Source organism: Cyprinodon tularosa, unplaced genomic scaffold, assembly GCF_016077235.1.
Source record: "Cyprinodon tularosa strain WSP-4 unplaced genomic scaffold, ASM1607723v1 ctg185, whole genome shotgun sequence".
Classification (NCBI taxonomy): domain Eukaryota; kingdom Metazoa; phylum Chordata; class Actinopteri; order Cyprinodontiformes; family Cyprinodontidae; genus Cyprinodon; species Cyprinodon tularosa.
The window spans coordinates 522,104-545,633 of NW_024038643.1; the positions used below are offsets into that span (position 1 = coordinate 522,104).

Here is a 23,530-nt window from a genome sequence, read left to right on the forward strand (position 1 = left end):
ATCTTTCTCACTGCGTGCGCGCATATGACATCACGCAAAGGGCTGGCTCACCCAGAGTGGGGTGGAGAGTGTTTTATCCAGACTAGAGGCAGAAGGAGCGGACAGTGGGAGAGACAGTTGGGATATAGTTTCCTCCACACACGGATCAAACCTATAGAACCACTTCCAGGAAAGGCGAGCCACGCCCCGGGGGCAGGGGAGACGGTCCGCTCCCCCAGGTGCCCTGACTCCTGTGATGGAAAGAAGAATGGACTTTAGTCGATTATAGGCTTACCAAAATGAAGTTCGGGAAGAGCATCTGTGTGCTGAATGTAGGGGGGACCCGTTACGCCTTCACCCGTGAGGTGATCAGGGATTTCCCTCTCCGGCGCGTCAGCCGCTTACATGCCTGCGCGACCGAGAAAGAGGTCCTGGAACTGTGCGACGACTACGACAGAGACCTGAACGAGTTCTTCTTTGACCGCCACGCGCAGGCTTTCGTGTTCATCATGCTGTACGTGCGCTCCGGCAAACTCCGGTTCGTCCCCGGAGTCTGCGAGCTTTCCTTTTACACCGAGATGCTCTACTGGGGGCTGGAGAGCGCACACCTGGACTCCTGCTGCCAGAAGCGCCTGGATGAGAGGATGTCCGACATCGGGATGGACAGTCTGTCAGAGGGGGACGTCATGCTACCCGGGGATGAGTGCCAGAGTCCGGAGGATACGGTGCAACGGATTGCGCTCAGTGGGCGCGCCAAATGGTTGGAGAGGATGCGCAAAACCTTTGAGGAGCCCAACTCTTCTCTGGCGGCGCAGCTTCTAGCCACAGTTTCCGTCATTTTTGTGATTGTTTCTATGATCATGCTGTGTGCCAGCACGCTCCCCGACTGGGATACAGCTAAGAGGAATACCGTAGAGGAGCACAGGTAGGCTATGGTGTGGGTTTATTAGTCCTTGAGGGGACCCCCTGGGGAAAATAGGCTCCAAAATAGAGGCGCGATAACATGCTGCTCATAAGTCCTGTGCGTAAAAATGAAACCACAGGGATAAAAAACATTTAATCTATGAACAAATACTTTTTTCAAATATAGCGAAATCAACAGAACGTGGTTTTGAAAAAAAAGACTTGTTTTTTTTAAATACAGCCTATTATATTAAATCTCTATTTAACAACAATAACATTTGCCTCCTAATAATAGGCTTAAAGACCACACCCCTCTCATGACATCATTTAATATAAGACCCAAGGTAACTCCTTTGAGTATTTTACCCAGCTTAGAAAATGTATGTTTATTTTTCTCGATTTTAGGTATTAGAAAGTCTCATTTTTTTTAAACCTTAATTCTGTTTTTATTTCTCTGAGAAGATGGAGCGGAGTGGAGAACATTCTGGTTGCGAGACTGAAAACAGTGAGATTTACCTTTTTTTAATCCATCAGCTGAAAAAAAGATTGAGTATTTAAAAAAAGTCAAAGATAAAACTACAAGAACAGATTTTACACCATGTTGCACTGCAGAGATTTAATGACTTACAAAGTGTCAGAAGGGACAATAAATGGAGGCTTTCGGGACATTCTGTATAGACAGCAGACTTGTAAACATGACTGAACTCGAAAAATCTGAAGTACGACAAAGGTCGTACTTCTTTAATTCTCATGTCATCTCTTAACTCTTTATTACTGCATTATATAATGTGCAATAAAATAATAATTAGAAAAACAAAAAATTCAAACAAAACACTGTGCTAAGATGCATGGCAGCAAAAACAGACTGAATGGAATTCATATCAAAAATGTACTTTATTGTTGTGGGAAATTTGCTGAGGAAATTTGCCCCTGAAGATGGAGATGGAGGCTATAGTTGGAAACTCATTATGTAAAGACTCAGTCTCATATTATATTTTTAAAACATTCTGTCCCTGTTACCTTTTGCTTCATATTAATAAGAACTAATGATTCTAGTTCATTATAATATATGAACTGAATTAATCATCGTTTGTTATACTGAACTTACTTTGATAAATTATTAAGCTATCAGAAAAAAAGAAATATTTCAATGTATTTATATATTTTTCAAATAAAATTCCTTACTCAGGTTTGTTGGTACTTGAAGATTATGTGAGAAGAGGGTGCGAGGAGCACCGATTTCAGGAGGATCTGCATGCACCCAGTACAGTCTGTACTGTCTTCTTCAATCCATTTAATGCAGGAGAAAATATTACGAGCAAATCCCATCAGTCAGTGACCAAAAGGGAGAAGCTCAGTTAGGTAAAGCAAAAGAAAGGTGCACTTTGTATGGTGACATTTTTTGAGGGGAAATCATCCACAAAAACAAGAAAAAACTTTAATCCAGCTTAAATCTTTCAGAATCTGACAAAAGTAACACATTGTTTGTCGTAGGGTTTATTCCTGGCTGCTGATCAGCAAAGTTATGCTCCTTGTGTGATATAATCCATTGAAAATCTTTAGTGTCTTAATAAAAGGTGTAGAGTTGGTAAAATGCTGCCTCTAAAATCTGTTAAAATTATTTTTGTGAGACTCATTTTTATTCAACTAAAAGTTGCCTATGCAGTCTAACTAAAAGCATCTAACAGACTTAATAAGGATGGAGAATTCAATAAATTCTCATTGTGAGAGTACCCCTAAACTCTTAACTCTGCTTGAAGTAATATCTTGGTTACATTTAATGAATTTATTTCATTGAATCAGTGGAATAAATTTAAATATACATCACCCTCACATGTCTGTAAGACGAAAAATCTATTCAGTTTGATAACAAAATTCACGTTAAACATACAGTGATCCAAAAATTATTACATTACTGCTCTGACTGAATCTTGGTAAAAAAACTCCCAAAATGGGTTAAATCATTAATTAAGCAAAATGAAAAAGTCACAATAGCATTCCGAATTAGAAAAAAAAAATAGCCTTTTATCTTAGATCAAATTGGCAACTTTGCTAAATTAAAGAACTTCATACCATGCATTTAAACCATTACAAAATAGTATATTTCTATTCTAAAAAATCAGTACTGATTTCAAAATTGTTGTTTTTTTCTATTTCACTCTTATGAAATATGACAAATATATTACCCATGATAAAATCAAAGTAGCTCTGAACAACCTGCAGATATTATTTAGTCAAGTTGCCAACTTTCCTAATTGCTGATTATGAGTAGATGGAAAAAAAATTGTCACAAAACATTGCTTTTTGTTCCAAGTGGAAAACATTAAACAGGCAAAATAAATGCATAGTTTCATATCTAAAAATGTTTGTTTTGATATGACTTTCTGCAGTGAAATGAATTATACCTTCTTAGCCCCTAGTACTGTTCTGATCACTAAATGTTTGATCACAATGTGAATGTGGAAGAAATCTAAAGATAATGAAGATACTTAACAAGTTAAAGCCTTTCTTACTGTCCGACAAGCAGGGGTGCTGGGGAGAGAGTGTGAACAGATGCAGCAGAGGCCTCTCGGTCTCAAAACTCAGAACAGAGGGACCCAGTATTCCAGGCAAGACAGAGAGTGGGATAACTCAAAAAAGCGTTTATTAAAACACTAATCTTTAGTTGCACCGGCTAGGGCATCTGAGGCAGGAAAATCTGCAGGAGAAAAACACAGGTTAGTGACCAAGTATATCTAATAGAGGAAGATTTTGAACGCGAGTCACTAACCTGGTTCACGAGATCAATCCATAGCCAGAGAACGAGGTAGGATCCAGCCGGTGGGCTGCCAACAAGATCCGGCTGTCGCTGCCCAGAATGTCCCAAATGCTCCAGCCCCGAAGAACAAGCAGAAGTCCAAAGCCAGATCAGGCTAAAAGATCAGAACAGGAACAGGCAGACTGAGAGGTCCAGGAGTCTGAAGACAGTTCAGGCAAACAGATCAGATGGGAGCAGGCAGGCTCAGTGGTTGACAGGCAGAACAGGCCAGGATCAGGTAATCAGAAACACTAAGGAGCTCTAAAAACACTCTCACCAAGAGAAAACACAATAATCTTGCCTGATGACTGGACATAAGAGGCAGGAGCAGGTGGATCTGATGAGCAGTGATGAGAGACCGGGCAGAGTAGACAGGTGAATGGAATAAGTAGGAATAAGCCAGTCATCAGTGCCAAGATCATGACAGTAGTTTAGGATTTGAACCCAAGCATTAAGGCCTCTGTTTATAACATGGCAGTGGTTATGTGTAAGGGGAAACATGGTAAATATGGCCCTTTGCTTGGTAAACCAGTGCCTCTGAAGCCATTATGCTCACTGATGAGTTTCAGACAGCCCATGAATCATTAGCATTCTCACAATGCTGTCACACAACCTCCCCCTAAGAGAAAAATCAATGATGGATCAATACTATCTACTAAACTTGAAGTGTTAATAATAGAGGAGGCTCTCTTGTGATGTATTCCTCTTACGTTTCCCTGTTTTGATTTTTAATCAGAAGCCTTTTATTTATGATGGTTTACATTAGATGGTGTAAATTAAGGACAAACAAATTGAATACTTCTGGATTTATAATATTCTTGAAGCTAATAGATTTCTGAATAATGTTAACCAAGGTATGTACATTTCCAATTTAAAAGGGGACAGGTTCTGTCTAAGAAGAGGAAAATCTTTATTTCTTGTTCCGAATTTTCTTTCTGGTACAGCTTGTCCTTCTTAAGGAAGTCGAGAAGATTCTATTTTCTATATAAGGTTAGGTTTGTTCTCTCAGGCTGGACATAGCTTTGTGTTTGGAGCTAATCCAGGGGGTTAGGTAATCAACTAAGTGTGTAGCTCTTACTTGGGGCCAAAGGGATTCAGTTTCATGCCAGTAGATGATGCATTGTTCTCATCTGCTTCATAATTTGGTTTGATTCAATTGTGGTAATCGTTACTATGTTGGAACATGTGGTCTTTGCTTCCTTGAATCCTTTCCATGTCAAATACCAGCAGGATGGCTGTATAATGCAGCTTTATTGCCTTTGGTGTGCTTATCAGTGGGGTTAATTGTATGACTGATTTTGTAGCAATCACTTTTCAAAGCTTTTTTTTTCTGTCCTATGGGGGCCGTTTTAGTTTTAATAGTTAGTCTTATTTCTAGCTGTGGTTTTTTTCTGATTTTGTTCTATTTCAGAGTCACAATTGGATGTGTTTCCTGATCATTTAGATACCTTAACTTGGCTCATTTATGCCTCAGACTGATAGATCATGTCCAGCAGTATCTCACAGCAAATAGTGATATCTCTGTGTAGCTTCTCTGCTATTTCCTGTTTATTTTTTAACTCTTTTTTTCTCTCTCTTTTTCTCTCTCTTTCTTCTTCCTTTTTTAGGATAGTGGAGGCAGTGTGCATCGGCTGGTTTACAGCTGAGTGCATAGTGCGCTTTCTGTTGGCAAGAGACAAGTGCGACTTCATCCGCCATCCGCTGAACATCATCGATGCGATTGCCATTACCCCCTACTATGTCACCATGGTGATGGCCGGAGCTGGGATGCCGGGTGCTGGTCTCGGGGTCGCTGGAGTGATGCTGCGCGTGTTGAGGGTGATGAGAGTGTTCTGGCTGATGAAGTTGGCCAGACACTTCCTGGGCCTGCAGACTCTGGGGCTGACGCTCAGGCGCTGCTACAGGGAGATGGTCATGCTCATGGTGTTTGTTTGCGTGGCCATGGCGATATACAGTGCTCTGGCACAGCTGTTAGAGCACGGCTTGGACTTGGACTCGAAGAACCAGGACTATGCAAGCATCCCTGCGGCTGCCTGGTGGGTCATCATCTCCATGACTACAGTTGGGTACGGGGACGTATATCCAGTGACGATTGGTGGACGTGTTCTCGGGGGAATGTGCGTAGTTAGCGGGATTGTTCTCCTGGCCCTGCCCATTACATTCATTTACCACAGCTTTGTTCAGTGCTACCATGAACTGAAGCTCCGCTCTGCCAGATATGCACGAAACGTGTCTTCAGAGATCCTTCAATGAACTCAGATAAATGCCAAATCAAACAGAGACACAGCTCAGAAGATATCTAGGAAATACCAATTGTGTGACCTAACCTGTTTCCTTGCTTTAGCAGTTTAATGTTGTTGTTTGATATAGTCCCTCCCTTCTGTAGATTTAATGATCGCTGCATTGTTTTTAACCAGCAAACAGTGTGACTTAAACCAAATATTCAGAATACTTTGAATTACCGGCAGTAATAAATACCTTACCTGAGGTAAACAGTAGACACGTTTATAAGCCCCACTTTCAGAGGAAAAAGCAGCGGTCCCAAATTCCAGCTCCCTGTGGGCCAGAGTCCTGCAAAGTTTATTTGCTTCTATGCGTAAACACAGCTGATAGTAGCTTCTTTGTGGAGCTTGACTGCTTCAGATGATATTTAGCCATTTTTTCAAGTGTGTAGAGTAAGAGACACATCTTAGAGTTGCAGGACACCGTCCCTCACACTGAGTACATATCATTTACGGTCATGTGAAAAAGTACCTCTCCCTTCAGATTTCTTGTTTTTTCCACACATGATTTCAGATTCTAAAACAAAAGTTAATATCAAAAATAACCTGAACACACAACATTTGAAAGTGAACATTTGATTTATTATGGGGAAAGAAGCTATCCAAACCAGTTTGACTTGTGTGAAAAAGGTAATTACCAGACTGGCAATTAGGGACTCTCTTGCTTTACAGGTTTGTTTGTTTTTTCATTTCACCTACATTTTAGAGCATGAACGGCTTGTTTAAGTGCATCTCAATTGGATTTTAGCTTAAAGTTTGTTCTGGCCACAACAAAACTTTGTATATGTTATATTCTGTTAGGCATCCAAAGTTGTGCCTTGGATCATTGTCCTTTTGCAGGACCTCAGTGTGCTTAACCCTAATGTCAGGAACTGATTACATGAACTGTATCATGGAGATAGGTTACATACATCAGCAGACAATCACAGAGGTGGTAGCCTCATACCATTACACTACCACCACCATGTTTGAATATTCATAGGATCTTTTTTTCTCATTTTATCTGTTTGTGTAACAAGATGTACACCTTGACTCAACAAATTATTTTCAAAAAAATCTTTGGCTTATCAACAGTTTTTTGTTTGCTTGCTTTTTTTTTTTTTAGCAAAGGTGAGATAGGCTTTTGTTTGTTTTTATCCATCAGATCAGGGTGGTATGTTGCTCTCCTATAGAGGTCATTCTTACCCGGTCTCTTTCTTATGTTGCATCATAAACACTGAGCAGAACTGAGGCAAGTGAGGCATTCTGTGCTGGAGAATAAGTTTACTAAGTAAACATTTACCAGGAAAACCATCCTCTGTTCCATTTTTTTTAAATCCATTTGTAAAAAAGTACTTTAAGAATAAATATAAATACCAGAAATTATCTCAAAATCCTTTCCAGACTATTAGATACATGTGAGTTTGTTTCCTATCTCTTTATCTTGAATTTCTTTCAATCAGAAAATGATGAGTTGCTTTTTGAGATCTTCAGCTTAATTCTGCTGGTCTGGCAGGTTTGGGTGTGACCAGGGCAATTTGTTTGAACTTTTCGGGTACAGCAATGTAGTAAATTTATGATCAAGTTGGGTCTTTTTAAGACATGTCCAGGTTTGTTTGGATAGCTTATTTCCCGTAATGAATGTATCCACTATTTGGAAAATATCTTTTCAATTATTTAGGAACAAGTTGAGTCTTTAAAACATGGGTCCACGTCATGTTAGACATCTTTAATTTTGCAACTTGATTTTATTTTCATCCAGTCACAGATAAAATTAAAAACAAGTTGCTAAATAAAAGATGTCTAACATGATCCATGTTTTAAATTTGATCCAAGTCACAGACTTGAGTCACCATCTCTGGCAGACAGAAATCACAAGCTTTGGAGAAACATGGAGACATTCTCACAAAGCAGTAAAGCTCATGGTCAGTTAGAGCGGATTTAAAAACGTCACATCGATACAAGGATACCCTATAAAATGGACTGTCAGGAATATTTTAACAGAGTTTACCGTTTCCTCTCAGTCCAAATGTAACTTACTGAGAAAGTTTAATGAAAACAGTCACAGAAAAGTGAAGATGTGAAAAAACAAACACAGCAGCTTGTTTTGCATCACTTCATCTTTAGGAGGTGTATTTGAAAATCCCAATTTTAGGGAACAGAGGAAGGTTAATTGTAGAAAATGAAATGTTTTGATAAAATAATCAAAATGTGGAGAATACCAAGACTTAGCAGAAAGATACGTCTTTTCTTCAGATATATATTTTTTTAAATCACAGCTGGTACAAACATTAGTTCCCCTAGCAGTATAACCTTACTTCTGGGTTGATAATACTATGTAGTTGCTTCTTTTTAGTGAAACTTGATTTTCTGTTTCCATGGGATTTTAAAATGACATGGCATATAACTAATTTATTTAATTTATTTAAAGCTGCAGGCAACTGGACTGAACCCAGTCAATATATGTTTTGTTTTTTTTAGTCACCAAGCCTGTTTCCATCATATAATTACCAATGCAAGCATGCGGAGGTGGCTATATTAAGTGGGCCTTAAATGGAACAAACACTCCAGGAGGGCTTGATGTGAAACAAAGTAAGAATATATATGGAAAACCACTTCATACCCGCTGTTAGCTGAATATGGAAGATCTGTCATGTTGACCTGATTTTCTTTCAAAGGTCTTGGATGTTTTTCAAAGTGCATGGTATTAAAAAAGGAGGAATGAGGAAATTTTAAACAACAACCTACCAGACTCTCACTGTATGCTGAGAGATGATGATTGTTTGGTCTGTTAAGGAATAATAGTCATAATATAGAGCCAAATATACACCAAAAAACAAAACCACACTTCTTTTTTAGCCATTATAGTCACAAAACATAAATCCTATAGGGAACCTGTGGGCTGTGCTGGTGAGAATAGAGGATATTGGGAATAGGCTCATGGGAGAATATTTAGTGATCCTCTATGTGCAAAAGGAGTATTTTTTAAATTATTAACAGCAGTAGGGGCCATTCCAGGTTTCTTTCTTTCTTTCTTTCTTTCTTTCTTTCTTTCTTTCTTTCTTTCTTTCTTTCTTTCTTTCTTTCTTTCTTTCTTTCTTTCTTTCTTTCTTTCTTTCTTTCTTTCTTTCTTTCTTTCTTTCTTTCTTTCTTTCTTTCTTTCTTTCTTTCTTTCTTTCTTTCTTTCTTTCTTTCTTTCTTTCTTCTGCTAGAGCAATTATCTCCTAACATAGATTTAGCATTTTCTTTACCATAAAAATGCTGGATTATGGTACCTTTCTCCAGTGGTTATTTAGTGGACAGGTTGACAGTCCCTTTTAAGACAACCCTAGATATTATTTCTATAGGGATGGACCTCTGGGCTGTATGTACTAAAGAAGAGTATACTTCCTTTCTGATATCTGTCACCAATACAAGCTGTTATGCCAGAGCCTCACCTGGGATGTATATATGGCATAGGAGGATATGAATACATCTTTTTTTCTGTTTTATCACACTTGTTGCTTGCCCAAAGAAACATAAACTAAAGTCTCCTCTACCACCGCAGTCATTTTGAAAAGGATTTACAGAAATCTCTATCTGGCTCAGTCAGGAATTACTTGAATAACGTTAAAAAAAGAAACAGGAGTTAAATCTTTGTAACTGAAAAGTATTGGTGACTTGAAAAGTAGGATGGACTGTTTGAGAAGTGAATTTACAGAATCTGTTGCACCAGACATTTAAAGGCTGAACAGCTTTAAGGAGCAGCTAATGACTGCTATTACTGCTGAATAATTTATCCATGTTTCTCCAAACCTCTCTTCTATGGGTAAGTTATCAACAACTTAGAGCTATATGTGTATGACTCCGCCTGGTCTGTACCTTTAAGAGCATGGCTTGGAGAACACTAACAGAATATTTATTAGAGAGAAAGGGAGAGACAGGTAAAGCCTGTCCTATTTCTCCGTATTTGCTGTTTACTCCGTATCCCCATGGTTACAGATCAGGCAGAGATGGCTGCATTGGTTGCAGCGTGTGTGTTTGTCTAGCTGTCGGTCGCTCAGTTTTTCAGAGCTTTAAACCCAGATGGAGCAAGTTACACAAGAATGATGTGTGACCTAGATGTATCCCGAATAATAATAATGTCGCGAATAATGAAATATGGACTGGGGTCAGAGAGGGACCATGAAGTTGGGGGGCAATAAAAACAGAAACTTACCTCAAGGCAGAAGGAGAACGATATGGAGGAAACAAAAAAAAAATGACAAAGCCTGATCACAAAGATTGAAAAGCTGCTTCTTTATTTGTCAGTGAGATTGAGGCATTTTGTGTTTCTCTGTCTCCAAGGCAACCTCATCCTCCAACATGCCAATCATAAGCGTGGTTGATTTCTATGCACACAAATAGACTGCAGCCACGCACACCTCCTGGTTGGTGCACAACATTGTTGTCCTGGGATGAAAAAAAATGTAAAGCAAACTTAGTGAAACTTGAGTGCAAAATAAAAAAAAGGAGTGTTTTTTTTGGGGGAAAAAAAAGAGCATCCAAGGCTGTCACAAATGATGCTTCTGACATCAGTAACATGTTTATGGCATTCTTTGCCAAGATGATACGATTTGTTGAACAGACACATGATCCAAACAAACAAGTCAACACCTCTCCCACACAACAGTCTTTCTCTGCATCTCCTCTCCTTTTCCTCCTGTTCTCATTCTCTTTGTTACACGCATGCACATTGATTTCTGATTCTATATTTATTTGGCTAATCAAATGAAATGTTTATGTCTATCTATGTGTTTGGAGCACAGCTTTAGCTGCTGTAAGATAGTCTTAAGTGTGTTAGGCATATTGAATATTCCTGTTGCTATTCCTTGTGTGCTTTTAAAGCTCAGCAGCTGTCTCAAAATTAAACTGAATATTTCATGAGCTGAGTTCTGATATATAAATCACGTAGCGTTGTTTACAGGTTGAAACCATCAATCAGAACTATTTCCATCACGGCTCATGATTAATGTGATGTATTGAGCTTTTTTTAATAAAACCTCTTATACGTAACACAAATGTGTGTAATTGATTATTTCAAATTACATCATGAGACGATTTTTGACCAGACAAGAGTGTAATTTCCCACTTTATCGCGGTAAAGTAAACATGAATGGCATCAGATTTTTTCACAGTTGTACTTTTTTTGACAATGTTTTAAAACCATGCATTGATTTTATTCAACTTGACAGATTTGCACTACCATTATGTTGGTTTCTCATATAAAATCTCAATTAAACAAAATAAAGGCTTGTGGTTATTATCTGAAAAGATTTACTGGATAATGATATTGTTACAAGTCTCTTTATGTTTCAAGACTCCATAATCTGGCTGTTCAAACCACGCTCATCTTCATTAGATGAGGTGTCAAATCTAATTACTGTCTGTCTATAGAGCCGCATGACATGATCCTCGGGGGAGATGGATTTCTCCGGGTCGCTGGTGGCCCCTAATTTAAAAGTGATGATGTAACCCTTAGCTAAAAATAACTTGTATTACTGGTTCATGTTGGCACTGAATTTTAACATTAGATATATGAACACCTAAGCCTCATAGTGCTCTGCTTGGAGTCATGATGTGGTAAAAGCTGCTCCACTGCTTCTCTTCCAAAGAGCTGTAAAAAAAAATCCTAATAAAATGACAGAGGCAAAATTATTGCCCCCAGAGTTTAAACTTTTCAAAAACCTATTTCCTGTGTGTCAGATATTTTTTTCAAAACTGGATTTCCCTTCATTTCTCACATTTATTGCTTTAAGGCATGTCTCTCTGTGGTGGTTTAGTTCAAGTTGGTTTTTAGAGAAAACCCAGTATATATATATATATATATGTGACATAAAGCCCTTCTCTATTTTAATAGAATAATCTCACACAAAAAGATATGCTGCAGTTCTACCGTGAACTTTGCAGATTTTTCCTTTTTCCTCCTTATTATCCTCTGCACTGTGATATAGCCTTACACTATTTGTGTAAAGATATATTCATACCTTTAGGAAACAGTAAATATAATAATTAAACTTTATTGATCTCACATTGGAGAAATTTACCTCTGCATTTAACCCATCCCCTTGGGGAGCAGTGGGCTGCCATTATGCAGCGCCCGGGGAGCAGTGTGGGGGATAAGGGTCTTGCTCAGAGGCCCAGAGTTGCAGTCTGTGGGAGTGGAGCTTGAACTCAGAACCTCAGGATTCCAAGCTCTATGCCCTAATCACTTGGCCACCAAATGAAAAGCTTCTAGACAATCAGATTGAATTAAAGAACTAGCCTTTATGTGTCACATAAACACTTCAAAAACATCACATAGATTTCAATTCACTTAAATTTAAAATTTCAATCAGTATGCTTTATATCTCTGTTTCCATTTCACATGTTTTTTCAAGTTGTTGTCAATAGTCTGTTTTTGTCTATGTAAAAAAAAATAAACAATGTGCATCATGTCATTTGAATCTAATTACTATGTACAGTAGCACATTTCTATTTAATTAATTAATCATGGTACAGATATATCTTTCGTATGCTTTAAAATTGCCCTTACTGTATAGATGCTTTTTCTTTTTTTTCATGACTATATTATTTACTATTATTATCCAGATGCTCCATTTGCTTTTTATTTTGGTGCGGGTATGCTTGATTTTCTTATAATGACATTGATGTATGTTCCAACTGCGACATAGCTTGTGATAAATAATGTGATTACATTCTTCTGCTCTGTGTTCATTTCAAACATACATCCCAGATAATTAAATGTCTATCAAGAATCTGGGGAAAATGAAACCTAATTAAAGATTCCCTTTTTAGCAAACAAGTTTAATGGAAATCTTTACTTCTGGTCAATTACCTTTTTTGAGATAGAAAAATAGTTGTCTTAGTTTCCTAATTGATTTATCATCATTTCACCTCTTTACGCTCTTTAACCTTTTTTTCTCTGGATAAACAATAATTTTCATCTAATATTTTGCTAATATAGAGAGCCTTAATGCATAGTACTTAGATAATGAGCTTAGGTGTAAAGCAGTCTAAGCAGTTTTTTTTTTATTAAATGCCTTTCACAGTTTTGTGGTTTAATTTTTGAATATTATTTATACTATACAGCACTTTATACTTAACAATAATTTACTACTCTGTGGTGGTCTTTTCTGGAAATGCCAGTGGAACACATTAACAACCGTAAAACCGGAAAATTAGAAGTGAAATTCATTATTTTTTAGATTGAATATTTTGTCTTTAGAGAATTTTTGAGTCACTTTAAAGTCAGCTAGCATCAGTGAAGATATAAACTCAGAGGGCAGGGCAGCATAGTTTGAAAATAGAATCTCACATTTTTTTCTATCTTAAATCTATTTTTTTCTCAATCAAGTTTCATATTTATAAATATTGCTGTCATTAACTAGATTTTCAATCATCCCCTCTGAAGTGAGTCCATAATTTAAAGGTCTATGAAATTCATGTTTAGAAATATGCTGTAAAACAATCATGTTTCATGACAAGCAAAGACAATAAATAAGAAAATGTCTGCAGTTAGTGATATCACACAATGACATTATTTGTTATGAGTAGACTTCTAAGAACAAAAAGTAATGAATAGATGTCACTCTGACCTATGGAGGTCCAAGGAGTCGATTAGTGGGTGAAAAAAAAATCCATGATTTACATTTTCATAAACAAAAAATTTGATTAAGCAATAAAATCCAATTAATCACCCAGCCTTAATATGCAATATATCCCACCTGTTAAATATGTTAAATATGTCTTTGCATATAACAAAAAAATAAATAAATAAATAAAAAATCATAGAGCCATGTTGTCAAAATAGTAACCCAAGAAATATTTGTCTCTTTTTTAATATTTCAGTTACAAAATATTATTTCATATAAGGAATCCAGAGGTGAAGGCCAGACATTATAATTATTTTGGCATTTGATACAGTTGATAAAGCATTCTCAAAATTTGTTAAATGGCCTATTTTACCTAAAGTCAAATAAACACATTTTAAAGTTATAAACAAAATTATTCTGTGGCAAAATGTTTAAGAAAAAGATTTGGTTTTGAGGTGGATCAATGTTCCTTTTGTAATAATAATAGTGAAATTTGAACATTTGTTTTCCCCGCGTCCTCCTACGCATCGATTCTGGAAAGAGATGAAAGATTGGATTTCTTTGAAAATTATGTCCCCCCATTTGCCCTAAATTATGTCATTTTTTATACAGACCATCTTCCCTTGCCTGTTTCTGATACTATTAATATCATCCTGCTATTGGGTAAAAAATCATATCCAATGTGCTAAATGAAGAAATGCTAAACCTTCCTATCAAGATCAATGTCTTTAAAACCTTTTTTTCTTATCTTAAAAAGGTTAAAGTCTTGTATTCTTCAGACATGTGCATCCACCTTTTTGGTTTTTCATATTTCTATGGCTCTTTCTATGTTTTATTTAAATGTTTGTTGATTTAAATCCTCTGCTATTTGTTTTACATTGTATTTTTCAATTATAATTAATCTTTATCTGTTCATGTACACTTTTGCCATCCTCTTTGAGAGTATTTTTTCATGTAAATGTCAATGGCTTAATAATAATAAAAAAAAGATTTTTTAAACAAGTTCGTTTGGCATTTGGCCCTTCCTACTTTCCGTACCAAAAAGTAAGCTCGTGGTGCCTGTGATGCCATTTTAGCATACTGTTTCTACTCATTAAATAAATTTATCTATTGAATATTTAGATAATTAATTCCTTAAAAAAAACTCAATTTAAATCTCAAGAGGACACAACTCTGGTCTCTCTGCCTTGATTTTACTCTCTTCTTGTTTATTTTTAAGCAGGCAATATTGAGGCCACCTCACGACGTCTCCTTCCTGAGACAGTCGGCTTTAGGAAGGTCTTTAACCGGTGTATGTGCAGCGGCACCTTCCTCTGTCCTTCAGCAGGAAAATGTATTACAAATTCAGCGGTTTCACCCAGAAATTGACGGGTGCTGCTCCCACGGCGGCCTACAACCCTCAGGTGAGAACTTTGAAATGGTGTTTTGGTAATAAACCGAGTCTTTAGTGGCTCTACTGACCTTGGTGCGGATTTGTTAGATAACGGAGCCTGCTACTGCTAACAGGCTTGTCAACTGATTAGCAGGAGTGAAAAATATCAAATAAGTTTATCCTATTCACAAATATGTGTTTAAGGTTCGTGACTTTTCTTTTACTTTTTTAAATATCATTACATATTGATAAATAATTAATGTAAAAGTTGATGTCCAGATTCGATTTATATATTAATTCATGTTAATTCATGTTTTCCATACTGTTTTTATCCCAAATGTATCCCAAATGTATATATATATATATATATATATATATATATATATTAGGGGTGGAACGGTTCACAAAATCCACGGTTCGTTTCGATTCACGGTTTCTGGTCACGGTTTTCGGTTCGGTTCGATACATGTTGATTGTTACACCGAAATCCCATAAAAATTTATGGAATTAATGAAAAAATCCCCCCAAAAATAATGGATTGTAATTATTTTAAATGATCCGCGGAAACCCTGGATCATTTCCGTATGTTTTGCTGCTTTGAATTTAATCATCTCGCGCATGCTCTCTGTCATCTCCAAGGGACTCAGAGGGGAGCGGACGAAGCCACAGTGGGGGATGTAGGCTTTGCTTTGTGCAGCCGGTCTGGAGCGCAGCGGGGCGGAGCGGGGGTTGCTGACGGAGTATGAGGGATTTCGGGGTTAGCATGACATGTTTGTCATGTTGCTGTTAGCATAAACAAAACGTGTTGCACAATGCTCGCACACTGTTGCACTTTTATCCACAACTTTCTTTCCGCCGTCATTGTAGGTCACTCTAAATGCAAAGCGCTCCCATACAGCAGACCTATAAAGTGCTGCTGGCGTGTCTTCCAACTCCTGTTCTTTCCCACTCGCCATTCCACCACAATTCTCCACAACAACTGATTTTTTTCCCTGCTACACCCGGCTAAGCTGCTTCGCTTCTCCTTCTTCTTGTTTACTACTGGTGGTTGGCTTTGGTCGCAGTACCGCCACCTTCTGCTCGGGAGTGTAATCGCTTCCTCTATGAGAAAAAGGAGCAGCGCATGAACCGAACGAAACACACGCGAACCGAACGGTTCTGACGGTTTTCATAAATCGTCCCATCCCTAATATATATATATCTATATATCTATATAGATATAGATATATAGATATATAGATCTATCTATCTGATATATATTTGGGCATAATTACTGCTCAATCTGGGTTCCTCTGTCAGCTACAATAATGCTTTAGAGTCTCTCTACTCAAGTTAAAGATTAATTAATTTCTAAACTAGTTGACAATTATTTCAATAATCGATTAATCCCATTAATTGTTTCAGCCCTAGTATTAACAATTGTTCAAAAAAAAAAAAAAATTACTTTGTTTCTAAGTTTGAAGACGTTTGATGGGAAGCGAAACGTCTTCAAACTTGGAAACAAAGTCCAGTGGGTTATTTTTAATGTTCTTTTTTTGGACTGACTATGACCTGGATAACTGAGAATTGTCACCAGCATTTTAACAATTATGTATGCAGTTAATAGTTTTAATCTGATACTTTCAAAGGCTATTATGGGAAGGAGGATCACAATTATAACTAATAAAGCCACGTCAAGGTTTAAAAAAAAAATAAAAAAATAGTTGAGTTAAAACCTATTATATTTTCTATTGTATTATGTTTAAAACCTTTAACCTTAAGCAGACCTAGTAATATTTTTACCTTCAGTATATCCTCTTATAAAAGTCACTGTGATGGATATCTAAGTGTGTGGTACAATTTAAGGGTCTGTCGCCTCCGTGTATTGGCCCTGATTGGAAAATCACACTTAAAACCTTTCTGTGCTGCCGACCTGGTGACAGTCTCGTGGCTCTGCTTTTCTCTTGTGTTAAGGCAAACTGCTTTTTATCAGCCCAATGTCATCAATAGCCACGCGTATCATGCTTTGCAACCCACAGATGACTATAGGATGTTTATTTATTTAACATTTTAATTTTAATTTATTTTGGATGATTATGACATGGCGAAGCTTGGAGGAAACAGTCAAAGAGAACCTTTTGTCAGAAGAGGAAACAAGAATCAATTTTGTTTTTTTGCTTTTTTTTTTCTGTCCACTATAAAACATGGAGAAGCTGATTCAACTTAAAACTGATTAAAAATGATTCACTCAAGAAGTAGATTTATACTTCACAGATAAAGGAAACAATTTGCAGTAAAAAAGGCTGATATACACTAGTTTACATTAAATAATGTAGAGTACTACCAACCTCTTCAGATATTTGACTAGCATATGTGCCTTTCGGGTGCTTAAAGAGCGACAGCGCTGGTGCTTTGGGGGGTACAAGGAGCAATCAGTGTTTACTTTAGTGCAACTTTCAAAAAGTCATGTAGGGATAGCAGTAGGACCACTCAAAATTAATCAGTGTTGCTTTGAGAAAAGACATTAATGATAAACTGTTCAGTTTTTCTTATGCCTGTACTTTATTTTTTTTTTTCCTGAGTAATATCACTTAACCAAATTTTACTGTTGGGACATTGCTAATTGCTCTCACTTGTAGGGATGTTCTAATCCTATATAAGTATCAAAATTTGGTCCAATATCAGCCAAAAAATAATTATTGGAATATTTCGGCCTGCATCTAAATTCTCCAATACAAGCAACCTGATGGAAAAGCTCTGCTCCCATTATCTTAAGACCTTTGTATGCAACCAGAGTGCACTACTGGGCAAAGAAACCTTTTTATTAACAGCTATATTTAATGGCTTTTGTTCTTTATGTGTGGTCAACTATATAATTTTATTAGCTAAATCTGTCTTTACTGCACTTTTACTTCAGCACTTTAGTGAAAGACTGATTAGACCTGTAGACATTGTGGATGTCTGTTACTAAACAACCTCTCCTCCACCAGATCTATAGTGGCATATACATAATGAGGCTACTGCTTCACTTGTTGGTTTATTGACCGACGACGTCTCTAAATTTGTTTCTTCATTCAATATTAAGAAACGTTGAAAAACTATCACCTCTATAAATTGAAAGCGCTAAGGCCTTCATCAGATCTCTGACCCTGACCTTGGATTTCTACATGTAAGCCTTTTTTTATTTTTAGTGTGGAAATAAGGAAGCAAATATTTAGAGGTCATAATCCTGCTCTTCTATATTATATTTAAATTTCTATACTTTCAAGTAAGGGAAGAATGTAAATAAAATAAACTATTTTACGAGATGAATTTTCTGCACTTATTCCAATCGCATGTGGAGAATCTACTTGGTTTAACCACACTGTCAACAGTTAGATGGATGTAAAATTGTGGATTCTTCCTCCCTAAGTTTGTTTCTAAAGGATTCTTTGATTTTATGTTTTTCCTTTTCTGTTTTTTTTTTTATTAATAATTTAAACTTTTCTAAAGTGAGGGACTGTTTTAAAAAAAGAAAAAAAAGAAAAAAAAAGCAGATTGTTTTTCCTCACTAAACAGATAAAGATAATTAACGCCATGCAGTACACCTCCTCAGTGTTACACAGCAGGGCAAAAATTGTGAGAGCAACTGGGCAGGAACTTGGTTAAAAATGGTGCCTGCGTCATTCATGCTCCACAGCGCTTAGTCTCCACCTGTAATGAAACAGCAGCAGATGGCCAGGATAATGTGATAAACATTGATTTAATATTTTTACAGCTCATGGCTAAACCCACTCTGGTAGATTCTTCTTTTTATTACAGCCACAATTCATGTGAAACGGGGTGTTTGTGTGTGTTGTTTATAATGCTGTTCACATAGCCATAACACACACTACCAGACCCGATTTGTTCTACAGGTTTAACAGCCTGCTGTCAAATGTTATCCCTTCATCCAAGTTGGTGTTTCTGCAATGTTTTTGTAGAATAAGAGAGCTGCCGCCCAGACCATGTCCTCCAATTTCACGTTATGATCTTAATTGATGCACCTTTAGAAGGGTTGGAACAAAAACTCTTTGTTTTGATTGTAATGCTCATAAAGTGTAAAGGTACCACAGGGCAGCTGTGCCAGGCAGCAATATTGTATTTGAGGCTATAGCAGTAAGTACATTTGCTTTTCCAGTAATGAAATTTGTGCTTTTGGCCTTTCTGCCACCTGGCTCAACTTTGAAATAATATTCATGCTTTAGTACATCCAAAATAATATCCTAGAAAATGTATTTTTGTGAAGAAAAAAAAAAACGTTTTTATCTTTCACGTGTTTGTAATAATTTTATGTGGAAAACATCTATTTGATAAGCTTTCCTTTTTGAATTGGTTATCAAAGTTTTTGGCTAGTACTTTCTCATTTTTAGTAAGGAAGGACAGTCTCCTTCAACATCAGTTGTAATGTTTTTTCTAAAGACCTTTTAAAATACATTTAGCTTTTTAATGCAGCAGCAGCTAAATTTCTAGTGCTACCCTTATTTGTGTTCCAACAACTTCCATGAAAGCAATATTTTTGAACAATTTTAATATTTGCTTTTGTAGACTTTTTTTTTCATTATTTCATTATTTCATTATTCATACTCATATATGTTTGCCAAATTAAACGTTTGCCTCCTCACTTTCTTATGTGTCAGTTTGGATTTCCACCCGCCTACATATCTGCCTCCGCATGCTTTAACAAGGTAGTGACTGTCCCAGAGATTTGTATGTAAAATAAATGGTGCTGACACTCAGGAGACCTCTGCTTTATTTACCAGCGCTGCACTCTGTGCAGAAAATACACCGTTAGCAAACATACTGGGCCAAGCAGCTCTTTCATTTGAAAGTGTTGCTGTCAAATATTATGATGAATAACTATGCATGGAATGAATGATTAGTGGAAGTGTGGCCCCTTTTCAAATGAGAATGTGCTTTAAAAATATGTTCGGAGAAAGTAAACTTTTGTTTTTGTAAGCACTTTTCTTATACTCCTTTGGAAGAAATGGCCCAAATCTAGTTTCAGATGTTTTAATGCTGCCATTAGTAATCAGTGTTGAGAAGCCTAAAAATACACTCCGATTTTATTGCTTTATCATATCCCCAGAATTTCATTTTATTTATGCGGTTCTTTGTTTGTTTTTTTTGACTGAATAGACTAAAAAAGTTCATATTTATCAGCAGCCCAAAGAATTTCTTTAATAAAAAGTCTATCCAAGGGTATATATTTGACTGTTTTTCTTTTCTTTTAACTGTCCAAAAAACTAAATCCATGCACTTCAAACAAATGACAAATTATTGGACTCCATGGTAACAATGTAGCAAGATTTCACAGGTATATAATTAGACATTTGAGTACATTATTTTAAAAAGAAAATAAATCCCACAAGAACAATTATTTTTCTGTCAATCAGTGGTTTCTCCATTAGTGCCCCTAATATTTCCTATGAAATAAATGCAACATAAACGGCTTTATATAAAATCGATCATGATGTTATTATGGTTTCTTTGGGATAAACATACAATTGCACAAGGCTTATGAAGTCTTCAAAAGGGGGGGGGGGGGATGCCAAACTTTTAATTTGTTTTCATTAATCATTTTTAATCATACCGCTCGCCAACAATTTAACAGCTGAACAAGTTGAACCCATGTAAAGCCATAACTTTGAGTCAATAAAGCAATCACAGTATCGGGGCTTCAAAACTACTATAGACCATTATGCTTAATTTATAGAAGATCAATGTGAAGAGAAAAAGCTTTTTCTGATCCACTGCATGAAAACGGAGAGGGACCCACTCATTAATCTTCCAATGCAATAGTGATTTTGATTGATTTCATGTTATAAAGTATTTTTGTTCTTAAATTAAAGCATCATCTCTGCACTTAAAGCATTAAATCTGTGAAACACTAACATGCTTTGATCAGGAGAAAACCAAACTAGAAGCTCTATTTTTCTAACAATAAATGTTTGACTTCGTTGCCTGAAGATGTTGGCTGATTGCCTCGCAGCCTTTTTTTATTCCTAATCTAAAATGTTCTCTCTTCTCTGATTTTTTTAAATGTTTTTTTATGTTTTTTTTATTTCATTCAGTGCTTTTTGTGTTTATTGAGGTCTTTGCCAAGGTCTCATACCCACAGGCTTGCTTTGGTGGGCGAAGAGCTGCTTACATAAGTGAAGAATGTTAAAAATGAAACCATAAAATAGAAACGCAACAACCTTGGTTGTGTTGTCACATAAATGCATGCGAGGCAATTTAAAGAAATCAGTGGGTCTTTCAGTTGTAGGAATTGTATTTAAAAGTGTGTTTTCATTTAGGGCCTGAAACAGGGGCTGCCTGCAGAGTCTCCCACCATGATCTTTGCCACACCCACCAAGCTGGTGTCAGAAGCAGGATCCACAGTGGAGTACCTGGGAGCAAACAAAGTTCCTGACCTCCAGAGGTTTTTCCAGGTAATGAAAATAAAAAAAATACTGGTTTGAGATATTTAAAAATGGATCAATAAGCCAATGAATCTTATCTAAAAATGACAGTCTTTATTCGTTTTTTTTTTTTTTTTTTTTATATATACCGGGTATACTCCAATAATCCCAGAGGGAAATTACTTCTCTGCATTTAACCCATCCCCTTGGGGAGCAGTGAGCTGCCATTGTGCGGCGCCCGGGGAGCAGTGTGGGGTTAAGGGTCTTACTAAGGGACCCAGAGTGGCAGTCTGTGGGAGTGGGGGATCGAACTCACAATCTCAGGATTGAAAGCCCTATGCCCTAACCACTAGGCTGCCACTCCCTAGATGTACAACTAATGAATGCATTTCTATTTTCTTTTTATTATTAAACCTATATTTAACCACATAAAAGACCTCACTGAGATAAAGTCCTTTAAGCGCCACTTGGCCAAGAAATAAACGGAACAGAAAGACAGCAAGGACAACATTTGCATTAAAGCGTTAGAGTAATAATAGTAAAATAGAGATGAGAGTAGAAACTGTTTAAAGGATTTCCATCTCCTGATTTATTAAGGTGCAGTAGGGCTTCCCAATTTTAGAAAAGCATGCAACCGTAGAGCTGTTGCTCAATGTTGATTGTGATTACCACACATTTTCTGACAGTTTCTTTGTCTTCATCACTATCTTGCCACCATTTTGCTTCAGCATTATAACCACAAAAGATGGATTGCGTCATCTTTCAGATGTGCAACCCTTCTATGAATTTCATGAAGGGTGAATACAGGTTTGCTGCATAAACAGTCCAATATGAATGGTCTGTCAAACAGCTTTACTAGTTTAAATGAGGAATCATTTAAGATCCTATAAATCTTGGGCAGCTGGCTGTGGGTACACCAGACAGAATCACAGAGTAAACCTTCTTTAGGCATGGAGAAAAGCAATAATAACTAGTTCAAAGCTGTTTTATCATAAAGTTCAAAGAGAAACCACACTTTGTGTCCAGCTTTTAATAGAACCAGATAGATGATGGGTAATGACTAATATTTGTTTGGCTCTCTGGTCTGAATGGCCTTGAGCCACCTCCGCCACCCAACCCACCAGTATTCACCACTTCAGAGGCTGCAAATAAAACAAAAAAACCCACCAGCAGTCAAATGAAAATTACTACATCAACTACTACTTTGATGAAGGGCTTTATTTTTGCAGGAGCTTAGTTGCGCATTTAAAATTAAGTATAAAATTTATCTGAACTCTTTGTGATTACTAAATTACCCTCTTTTTCTCCTACCATCATCTCCACCTTCCTGCACTCTGCTTTCCCTTCCAGACGTCGGACGGCGTCCCAGTCCATCTGAAGCGCGGATATTCTGACCGACTACTGTACCGCACCACCATGGCTCTTACAATCGGAGGCGTCGCCTATTGCCTGGTGGCGCTCTACATTGCAGCTCAGCCCAACAAGAAGTGACAGACACCACCCTGGGATCTTATTTGTTAACACCAATGACTTGTTGCTGCTGCTTGCATCCAAACATTCACATGCTTGGTCTCCATCCTCCAGACCACTTCTTTGGGACCCCTTTTTAAATGAAATACCCCTCTGCTCAGTGGTTATCGTAGGACATGAAGAGCTTTATGACCTTCAGATGTACCTGCCTTTAAACTAAATAAAACCCGATGAATATGGCTTCAATAATTGTACATAATACAATTACATTGTTTTTGTTCTCCATAAAGTTCACTTTTAAAGTCAGTATGCTGGCTATGTATAAAGAGAAGGTGGAGTACATGTTGCTAGAACCATCAGGACAAAAGCCAACGATAACCAGAATATCCGTGTTGTTTGAGAAAGATGTCTAAATTAATAAATTCTAGTTTAAAATGCTTTGTCTCATGTTGTCATCCTAATGAAACCATCTATAGTGCTGCTCTGTCCGTTTGCTACAAGTCAGCATGATGGAGACAACCCCCGTCTGGAATGTAGCTGATGCTCACTTGGCTTAGAGAAAAGGCTCGTACAGTCGCCATGTGTGGGAGCCCTGGTGTGATGTCAGATGCTCCTCACTCAGAGGATTTTGTCTGTCGCTGATTTTTCTATTTTCCAGGTTAGTTTCAGTTTAGAATACCAGACATCCATGGGGAAGACTCATGTCTATCAAGCAGCCATTTGCACCAATTCAC

General features: G+C 37.1%; 2 protein-coding genes across 2 annotated transcripts; both read left to right on the top strand.

The window, feature by feature from the left end:
* The first annotated feature begins 278 nt into the window (after positions 1-278).
* kcng3 (potassium voltage-gated channel, subfamily G, member 3) lies at positions 279-8,223 on the top strand. The gene is made up of 2 exons (XM_038282502.1): positions 279-904; positions 5,287-8,223. The coding sequence occupies exons 1-2, from the start codon at positions 279-281 to the stop codon at positions 5,930-5,932; spliced, it is 1,272 nt and encodes a 423-aa protein (XP_038138430.1). The 3' UTR covers positions 5,933-8,223.
* Positions 8,224-14,798: 6,575 nt separating this feature from the next.
* Positions 14,799-23,233, top strand: LOC119781890 (cytochrome c oxidase subunit 7A-related protein, mitochondrial). The gene is made up of 3 exons (XM_038282505.1): positions 14,799-14,956; positions 21,222-21,356; positions 22,677-23,233. The coding sequence occupies exons 1-3, from the start codon at positions 14,885-14,887 to the stop codon at positions 22,815-22,817; spliced, it is 348 nt and encodes a 115-aa protein (XP_038138433.1). The 5' UTR covers positions 14,799-14,884; the 3' UTR covers positions 22,818-23,233.
* Positions 23,234-23,530: the final 297 nt, after the last annotated feature.